The sequence below is a fragment of the Hyalella azteca genome, unplaced genomic scaffold, assembly GCF_000764305.2.
Source record: "Hyalella azteca isolate HAZT.00-mixed unplaced genomic scaffold, Hazt_2.0.2 contig15387, whole genome shotgun sequence".
NCBI lineage: Eukaryota > Metazoa > Arthropoda > Malacostraca > Amphipoda > Hyalellidae > Hyalella > Hyalella azteca.
Window position 1 is genome coordinate 1897 of NW_025945243.1, and position 10332 is coordinate 12228.

The 10332-nt window shown below is 38.1% G+C and overlaps 1 protein-coding gene across 1 annotated transcript; it reads right to left on the reverse strand.

Moving 5' to 3' along the window:
• Positions 1-268: 268 nt before the first annotated feature.
• LOC108672829 (Y-box factor homolog) lies at positions 269-9080 on the reverse strand. The gene is made up of 4 exons (XM_018160567.2): positions 8908-9080; positions 2894-3190; positions 2153-2565; positions 269-1831 (listed from the first exon to the last, which is right to left on the reverse strand). The coding sequence occupies exons 1-4, from the start codon at positions 8984-8986 to the stop codon at positions 1712-1714; spliced, it is 909 nt and encodes a 302-aa protein (XP_018016056.1). The 5' UTR covers positions 8987-9080; the 3' UTR covers positions 269-1711.
• Positions 9081-10332: the final 1252 nt, after the last annotated feature.

Below are 10332 nucleotides of genomic sequence, written 5' to 3' on the forward strand. Positions count from 1 at the left end.
TCATCTCTTAAAGAAACCTATTCACTGTTCTGGTAGTTTTTTTCTCGATCAGTGCGAGCCTTCTTGCAAGTTTATCGATTTAATAATAGAGAGTTTAGTCAAGTTAATCATCATGTAACTATTAGTGTCCAGTACATGTATTGCAGACTTGATCCATTTTCCCTTAGTTTTTTTTTTGCAAAATCGTGAATAAGTGATGCACAGTATATTGACAATTACATTAATTCAATATGTGGATGATTATGATAGTAAGGAAAAAGACAAACAATGATATTTTGTAGTTTATTGCAAATGCACATGTTTCGCGGTACAAATATTCCTACTAACGAGTAGAAAAGGGAGAGAACGAATTAACAACATAGTTATGACGCAATTGGCCGTGAAGATTTCCCACCCCGAGTCTGCCTTAAGCAAGCTTAAGGAACATAAGCGCTCACGGCAGTGAGATGCGCCTTTAGAAGAACATACGTAGTTCAAAATTAGAAAGCAGATTTTCTCAGGTACAGGGTTACCCTACCAAACTCAATTAACAATTAACGTTATTAAATAATAGAAAACTTCACCTTAATTTCATCAGCAAATGCTAGTGATCAGAATGTCTGCTTTACGCCGAGAGGAACATCTATGCGGAACATGTGCATTCTCGCCGTTAGAGTTTTACAATTTTTTTTGGTGGAAAAAGACGGCAGCTCTCACTTGATAACGGTTATTTCGTCAACTATGTTTTAAAACATGATCAACAGTTTCAAAAATATCCTAACACTGCAGACGTGGTTCAAAGAAACCAGAGCGAATCATCTATCGAGTAGCCAGGAACAGCTTGGGTTAAATAACTTCCTCGTCCGCTGGTACAATCCGCTCTCATTCTTGAGCCGAGATGAAATTGAAGAATCTGATTCAATCATCGATACAATTCATACGACTGCAAATGAACCTCAACAACGAGTACAACTTTCAGCACTGCTAAGGGAGGCCGAAGTGAGAGCTACCACCCATTCCATCTTTTTTTTTTAGACGCGTTTGGCCGGTAAGCGGTCAGTGTGCACTGATCTCTTGCGGCCTCTACACCAGCAGCTACAATCGGGAGGTCGGGAAGTGTTCGCCCTGATGTTAACACACGACTAAAAGCATTACTGCTGACCTTCCTTCATAAGCTACACACCACCGATTACAGTACAAAGAGGGTTTATTTAACCTTGATTATATCCTAATTTTTAGTAGACGTGATGCAGCTTGATCGTGTTGTTGTACAAGCTTAGATCTTGGAAAAACAGGATTAACTGACATCGGCATCTTTCTAAAAACAACTGCGATGGAAAAAAACACACTCAATAGACTAGCGCTGCAAAATCAGGAGGGTAAATAGGCGTGATGACCTAAGGAAGAAGCCTACTGCTGTATAAATAGAACCGGTGTAAGGGTATGTCCTGCCATTCAGACGCATAGGTCAAGTCGAAAATTGTTATCATACTGCACTTATCTGGAGAATTATGGAGGACATGATGACGAGTATCATTAACAAAGCATATCACTCAATTATCGTGACATGGGAGAGGAGAAATGTAAGCTCAGGAAAAAACTAATCATTAATAGTAATGCACCCACCAGAAACTCGGCAGTTGTGTCAGCGATTCAATAACGAGATGGTGATCAAAACTTGCAGGGGATGTGAAAGGAGAACTAATGTACGCCGTCTTAAGTGAAACAAATTTCAAGCGACGCTCTCAGCGGTGGTGTTTTCGATAGCCGTGATGGCAGGGACGCTTTTGACGGCAGGAGCAGCGCTCTCCCCGGCACCAGCCTGCTGACCCTCATCAGATGAACCTTCCGCCTGTACAAAAGACCAACACTTTGTAATGAAACTTAAATTTATATTTTTACAAATCTCATGAGGTTTCAAATCTCAATTACATGCTCATTATCAACGTTATCTGAATTTCGCATATAATTGTTAGAAAGTCTTGCTTCAAAATGGAACGAGTGATAGAGCTTTATAACCCTCCCAACAGTTATACAAAATTTATTGTGATCGAGATAAGTTTCTCGTAGATCGTAGAAAATTTTCTCTCAATCATTATTGTAATTTTCTTGGAATGAACTGCAGTTGAATAAACAAGCAAAACTCGCAGTTAAATTAGCCACAGAGTCTAACCTTCTTAGGTTTTCCCTTGGTTTCATTGAAGGCTCCTCTGGCACCACGTCCTCGTCCGCCCCTTCTGTAGTTGCTGCCCCTGTAAACCATGGGACCCCCATAGCCGCCTCTCATGCCCTTGCCCATGTCACTCATGTACACCGGTCCCGAGTAATAGAAGCCACCTCTGCCGCGTCCACGCCCTCTGAAGCCACCACGACCACGCATGGGCATCATCATAACATCATCAGGCATGTCGCAGTATTGCAGCTGACGCCCGCCACGACCGTAACCCCCGTACGCGTAAGAGGCGTAGCCACGGAAGAAACGGGGACGACCTCGACCTCTGTAACGACCACCGCGACCGCGGCCACGCATCATCTCGCCGCCCTCCTCGTAGCCGTCATTTTCAATACCGTTGGTACGTGGACCTCCTAGGGATACCAGTCAGGATAATTTAGGTCATTCAATAGATATTGAGCAGCCTTCAATATACCGAATTGTGGATATTCATCAGATGTAAATGTGGTACTTTGGTCAACCAAAAATATTCCAGAAATGTGCAAGGATATCATTTAGGACTTGTTTCAGATTGCAATGTTTATTAGACAATTTGATACCTCATAACAAATTCAGAAGCAGAATTTGTCCTATTGTGCATGCGCAACCAATATAGTGAAATTACTTCCGCCATCCACTGAAATGTGAATCTAGTAAATATCCTAATTCTGAGAACATGGATAAGGTCTATAAGCCTCCAACCTCTCCTGTAGCCTCCTCGACCTCTGTATCCTCTTGGTTTGTCAGCAGCATAACGAGAGCCAATGACGCACTCTCCTTCAGGTCCTGTAACATTGGCAGCCTCATTCCCTTTCTCTCCGACCACCACGTCAAATTCAACATTTTCGCCATCACCCACAGATCGGACACACTTGCGGGGGTTGTTCTTAACTATGGCAGATTGGTGAACAAAAACATCTTCTTTGGTGTCATTACGGTTGATGAAGCCATACCCACTGCGGACATTAAACCATTTGACAGTCCCACTGACCTTGGCAGCTGAAAAGGAAATGAATACCAATCAATGCAAATAACAGCTGTATAGAAAATTGCAACAGTCCCTACTACAAATCTTCAGAGGCATTTGATTCAGCTTTATCTTGCTTCCTGCAGGTTTTAATTGCTTGCTTGAAACTGGTCAGAAATGAGACATTAGTATATTTGCAATACCGTAATAGATAAAAAATATTGAAAAACGGTCATGACTATAAAATTATTGCCAGAAGCCAATACTTTATAGTACTAGCACTGAGAATTTGATGACAGTCTTTGTGGTTAATAACATCAAGAGGATGAATGTATATACAATGAAAATGGAAAACTTCTGGAAAATTTATTACTATAAAAAGACCTGGAATCAGTTGGTAAAGATAGAGTAAGCAGCTGGTGAATTCAGACTAAAGCCACAACTTCTTTTTTAGCAGGATTAACTGAAAACATTTATAAATGCTGCATCAAACTTGGATCCCAGTAGTTATGATAGGCAGATTTTTCTTCAAACAATAAGAGATCCAAAATCAATTTACTGATTTATAATTAACAATATGTCATGCATGTTGATCTATTAGCTAAGTAATATTACAAATAATCGACTAGAATAAATAAATTACACAGAGTTCTAGGCATGAGTGAATGAGGTGGTATGGGCAGTTTTGGTTGATCTAGATCAGGGGTCTCCAAACTTTTTTCACCAAGGGCCAAGATCAAGCTTACTGAAATCTTCGCGGGCCGGAGAAGTTCGTGGGCGGAAGGAAGGGCAGGATAAATTACGAATAAAATTCACTAGTCAAAATTAGCGCACGAATGACTATTTTATTCTGCACTTCATCTTACGGAGCAACTGTACACTATCTTCCGTCGCTTATTCTTCGATTGATCTTAAATCTTCGTCATTAATTGGCGTGATATGCACGGCTCCTAAATACATTGGGGACATAATAATTATGGCTATAATTATTAGAGTGTAATCTTGAAGAATATTCAACGTGAAACAGCATTAATGAGAGGCATGGAATTGTTTCTTTTCATACAAAATAGCATTGAGTTATGGATCAAAATTACTGCTTCCTATCATCAGAATGGATTGTAAATGTTCGTCAGATAAGGCTGCCCTGTAGCTGGGCTTGACATACTTCATATTAGAAAATGTTTGTTCACAAAAATAGGTTGTGCCAAAAACGGAAATAGAACCACAAGCAAAGGCTTGTAGATGAGCATACTGAATATTCATCGCTTGGTGGACACTTGTAAAAGTCAATCAGTTTACCTTCTTTGAATCTGTCCTTCAATGCGTCATTGGCTTGCTGATCAATTACTTCCAATTGAAGTTCAGATGGCAAATCTTCAATGGAACAATCAAATGGAATTTGGAAAATCTTTAATTGCTGCAGATGCATAACATTTTTGAAATTGCTATTTCAGATTGCAAATAATGCCTTGTGCAAATCTTCTTGGGAATGAAGATTGAGTTTCTCGCACAAACTTTTCGCAACACGAAAGTGCTTGAAACAGTTCCTCATCAACTGGGTGTCAAACAAAATAAAATAGCTTTTGTCGGAACACCTTCACTTGGGTATACATGTCGCAAATGAGAACTGTTTTGCCCTGCAGTCTAAGATTGAACTCGTTCATGTGTGTGGTCAGATCCACAGAAAAAGCTAATTTCCAATGTGAGTAGCGGCTGCGGGTCGATTCTTTTCATCCAGAAAAATTTCAATTTCTGCCCAGAGTTCAAAAAATCGTGACAACATGAACACCTTGCCACAGGTAAGCAAACGAACGAAAGTGTGATACATAGGTTAAATCTGGGTATTCTGCTTAAAGCACGAAACTAACGATGGTTAAGTCCGTGAGAACGAATGTAGTTTACTATTGAAACAACAAGTTCCATCACAGAAGATAAATCCATATATTTGCCACAATGCCTGCTGGCGAATAATGCAGTGAAAAACCAAAGGCTTGAGACAGCCCGCAATTGCAGCAGTTTTGTAAATTTGCCCAACTAACCCTTTTCCAGAGCCGCACATGTTTCTTTGACCATCGGTTGTGACGTGCTTGAACCGTTTCTACTCCCGGCCGTAATGCAGGAGAGATTTCTCGACTTCTTCGAAAATTTCCTTGCCTGTTATTGTACTTGTATGTCGTGCACCGTGGCCAACTCTTCAATCACTTCAAAATCTTCTCTGACCCCATGAACATACAGCAACTGCGAGGTAGAAGTGACATCAGTTGATTCATCAAGCGCGAGAGAGAAGTACTCGAATTCTCTGGCTTTTTCTTCGATTTGAGACACTATATTTATTCCAATATCTTCAACTCGACGAGCAACTGTATTTGCCGAAGGGCTTATAGTTTTAGACAAGTTTACTTTTTCCGGACAGAGTTAGTTGGCTGCTTCAATGATGCATAATTTAATTAACTCGCCATCGGTCAAGGGCTTCCCTCGTTTTGCCAAAAGATGTAACACACGGAAACTTGCGATTGTTGCAGCTTCATTCTCGACGTTCTTTTTCTCAAACAAAAATTTTTGCGATGCCAAGTTGTGTCTCGGCGCTTCCAGCTTGTCTATAAGAAGCTTTCTTTTGAGTTGAGAATAGTTTGACAAGTGTTTTGTATCATAATGTCTCCGAATGTTGCACTCTTTCAGCACTGCAATACTATCATTGCATATTAACCATAATGCTTTGTTACCAACTTATCAAACTCGATAACAAAGTAGCATGCATCCAACTTTTCCTTGAATTCACGGCATTCTGAGCCCACATTTCTCTTCTTTCCTGGTCCTGGCATTATCACCTGAAACACTTCCAAACTTGGGTTCACACTGGCAAGCAGACCAGTGGAACGATAATGCTCTCCTCAATCAAAGGGTCTTGGGTGGTTCATGGCAACATTTGTATATATTTTATCAATTTTCAGAGACACCAGTCACGCCCATTTACTGTTTTTTTAGTTCATGCATAATCAGAAATAAACGCCACGCTCGATTTTTGTACACATTATGTTGATGTACGAGATAACCTCGGCGGGCCGGATGGAACCTAGCCAAGGGCCGGATCCGGCGCGCAGGCCGTAGTTTGGAGACCCCTGATCTAGATTCTAGAGCATATATGAGAGGCTTCTGCTCAATTTTTCACTGACACATATTCACAATATCAAACCTATCATGACTTTGCAGAAATAGTTGCACCATTATTAAAATAATAAATTTGAGATCAGATGAATATACATATCTACATGCATTATAAAGAAACTAAACAAGTATGTTAGCTAAAGTTCAAAATTTCAGTACACCCATGGAGATACCATCAAAGGGGGTAATAAGGGATGGGCAGGGTAAATTGGGACAGTCATCCCACATTTCGTAGAAATGTTGTGGCAGATGAACTACATCAAAATGTTGCAAAACTAAAAATAGTGGTGTAAAGTTCAACATTTTATTATCTATGTAGCATAAAGCAAGTTAGGAAATCATAAATTTGCTACCTTTGAAAAATCCCTGAATAAAAGTGTGAAAAGTGCAATTTTGTAAAAGTACCTCTGCTAAGGTCTGTAGCAAAAAAATTTGCTGTATTAAAAAACTTTACTTACATAAAAGTTGCACACATGTGTTGGCTTAAAAACGCAATTAACAGAATTTGCCTATCTCATTCCAAAACAAATGGCAGCAGTTTCCACAGGACGGAATAAAGGACACCCCCTCCCGGGGTAATAAGGGACACCCCTAAAAATGCATTTACAATAGAACCTCAGCTAGCAAGGGCTCCGGTTAAACAAAAAATCAATCAACAACAAAAACTCAATCAACAACAAAAAATTTTGAATACATTCATCTTGCTCAGGGAAAGAATTTCACTAACAAAAAATAAATGCACCATTTGTCATTACAAAATTGTGCATTGAATGTCATAGATAGAATTGTGCACCAGGCAACATAGAATGAAAAATAATTAACCTAAACTATGATTTATTGTCCAAAAATATGATGGTTGTCACTAAAATATTCCTTTCAGTTTCAGGTGTGTTTTAACGATCTATTTGTTATAGTGAATTTACTTGGCCCTATCAAAATGGTGTGAAATTACAAGCTGTCCTGTAAGCTTACAGATACAGAAGAAATGCTATACTGATGCTGAAATGAAGCTTGCAGTGGACAAGGTTGTTGTAAATGCACAATGGCATGTCCATGGATACAGTAATATCACATCAATAATACCATAATGCATGGATTTGGTAATATCATAACAATAAAGAAAAAATGAGTAAAAATCACAGAAAAAGTCATTTTGTTTTACATCATCTATAAAGGAAGAGGAATTCAGAGTACTGTTAGTAATAGATGAATACACTATGAATGCTTCAAATGTTTTAAAATTGAGTTTTTTCAAGTCTCCCAGATTACCCCATTCCCAGGGGTAATTTGGGACAGTTTTATTTTGTGTCTGACATTTTTACCTTACAAATAACATATGGAATATTTTTGGAGATGCCATTCTATAGTCCTCGCAAAGAGTTTTAAAATGACCCCAAACTGCTTTATGAAATGTTTAATGGTAAGAAGTTATTAACAAATGACACTCAAAAATGTCCCTTATTACCCTGTATAATGGTAGTGCTTCTTTGGCACATATAAAAAATGACAAGAGCATCGAATTTGTGTCAATGGGTAAAACCACAAAAGCAATGGGTGAAATCAAAGAAAAGCAATGGGTGAAACCATAAGATGACAGTCACATGCTTTGCAATTAGCATAGCCATGCTAATGTAGCCTCAAACAAAAAGCCATTGACATGTTGTACTTTTTAAATTTCAAGTGACCATAGATGATTTCCATATTCACAAAATATATTAAATGCTCACTGGGTGTATATGTATGGTGACTATTTGAATAAGGTCAACAATATATTTCCCACAGGATGAGATTTAGAAGAGGTAAATTATGAACAAGGCTACATAGTATCATGATATAGTGGAAAAAAACTCTTGGAAAAATTGGGTGACTTGGACCTGCAGGGTGACTCAGACCATTCTGATATTTAAGAAAAGAAAACCCTATAACTCAAAAAGTTCTTGCCTGAGAAAAATTGTGTTTATGGCTCTTGAAGTAGGTATATAAATTTGGCAATGTTTGTCTACTAATACTATGATAATTAGATCAAATTCTTAAACAAATACATAAAAATAATTACAGCATAAAGAGCCGGCAGTACACTTTCATCAAGTTCCACACTTCCAAGAAAAATTGCAATAGGCTAAGTTCTAAGCTATCCGTATCCAACTGCCAACATATATTATTCAATAAATATCTACGCAAGACAGCTTGACAGGAACAGCCAATAAATATGATCCCCAAATTACTTCATATTATTAGGTACAGTCGTAATAAAATTCTCTCGACATTCTCACTCACTTTCACGTAGGTATACCGTAACCTTCCAAAATTTCTTAAGAATGCGGTCACACAAATTACGTACTTCAAGATAAAATTATGAAAGAAAAGGGATTTACATTACAAATCTTTAACCACTTGCAATCATGATAAGATAATGAAAAGTTCTAATGCTAGGTAGGTCTATGCCGTCTATAAATAGAATAGGCGCATGGTCGCCGACGTAGCGGTGCCGCCATGGGAGTCGCCATGGTTAACAAATCGCTGCCGGTGCTTCGATCTCAACACGAACAGGGTAAAAATCGATTTAAAAAAGTTATGTTCTTACCAATTAGTTTCTTTTCAGTTTCAAGAGCCTTTTCATTTTTGATTTCTTCTATAATTTCGGTCTTTTCAGGCTCTGACATGGTTTTAGATGGTATTTTGGGTGGTAATGGGCTGCAACCCCGTCCCTAGATGTTCACTCTTTCCCGTTCTTATTCTGTCTGCCAACTATGCTTCTTTCCCATTTCTGACATCGATAATGCTTTTCTCAGGTTGGTTTTGCTAAGAACTTTAAAAAAATTTCAAATTTGAATAAATTTACTAGCCTAAGCACTTGACCTCTTGATTTTCACGAAAAGATTTCTATTGCATTAATTTAGTTAAAATCTTACCCCGCACAATCGTTTGGAGTAAAAGTGGGAGATATCGTCCATGGACAAAATGAACTGAATACAAAACGATACAATTAGCAAACCACGACACATGATTATATCACTGAGTTTTAACAATCATGTTTATTTTTTCCGGTTACATTATTTTTGATCGGTAATCTATCAAAGCTCATGATCAATCATTGAATGCTGTTTTTTTATTGTTTCTGTTAAAAAAGTCATTTGGCTACTTACAAGGAAGCAAATACAGAATAGTGAATAAAACAGCATAGGTCGATCTGGTCAATCTCTTTTCGTTTTACTTGACCAACCAGTTTCGCGTAATTGACCTGCGCTTTCCCATCTTTGAGAAATTTTGATTGGATGTTTCCGCCCCTCTACCAGACGAATTACAATAGATATGGTAGTAATTTGAACTATCTAACAACATTGTTGCGAATTTAAGCTCTCAAAATCCCTTTGCTGCAGTGATCACCTACGAATTGACAAAATTCAACTTTCAGTGCATTTTTATCGAGATTTGAAATTTGTCAACGCACGCATATAGGAGAATCAATCAAAATGGCATGCGTCTTATATTTTTCCAATAACGTATAGAAAACAATATTTTGTATCCAGTTCTTGGAGAACTTTCTATGAAAACTGAGCTGATGCAACACATCTTCATTCATTTTGCAAGAGGTTTTTAGAGCTGGACCGGTATTATTACAGTTAGTCAGCAGAAAGAAACTCGACAAAGAAAACGAGCCATTTAAGTCTCTGAAGTCACACGGATGCAAAAAATTCAGTTATCGGAAAATTTTAGAATTACTTCGATAGATGATTAACACAAAATCAAATTTTAATAATTCCAATACAACGTTCGTGCTAAACGTGAAACCAGTTAAGATTTGTTCGTGTAGTAATGTTGCACGAAAGACAATGCCCCTGAAACTATCGTTGGAGACCTTTGGCGTTGACTGTTGGGTCATTTAGTGCAATAGGATTAATTATTCGGATACCAATACGCAATTCAGTAATATTTCAATAGACTTCACTTCAATAGAAAACATAGTAGTAAATATTTTCATACCGTAAGTTTTTAAATGGTCTTTAGT

What these genes read in the sequence shown, in the direction of transcription:
- LOC108672829 (XM_018160567.2), bottom strand. Translation starts at nt 8,986, where the DNA reads ATGTCAGAGCCTGAAAAGACCGAAATTATAGAAGAAATCAAAAATGAA. An exon ending in TCGAGGAGGCTACAGGAGAG is followed by an intron (nt 2,566 to 2,893) that starts GTTGGAGGCTTA and finishes TGGTATCCCTAG; the next exon opens with GAGGTCCACGTACCAACGGT. An exon ending in CCAAGGGAAAACCTAAGAAG is followed by an intron (nt 1,832 to 2,152) that starts GTTAGACTCTGT and finishes TCTTTTGTACAG; the next exon opens with GCGGAAGGTTCATCTGATGA.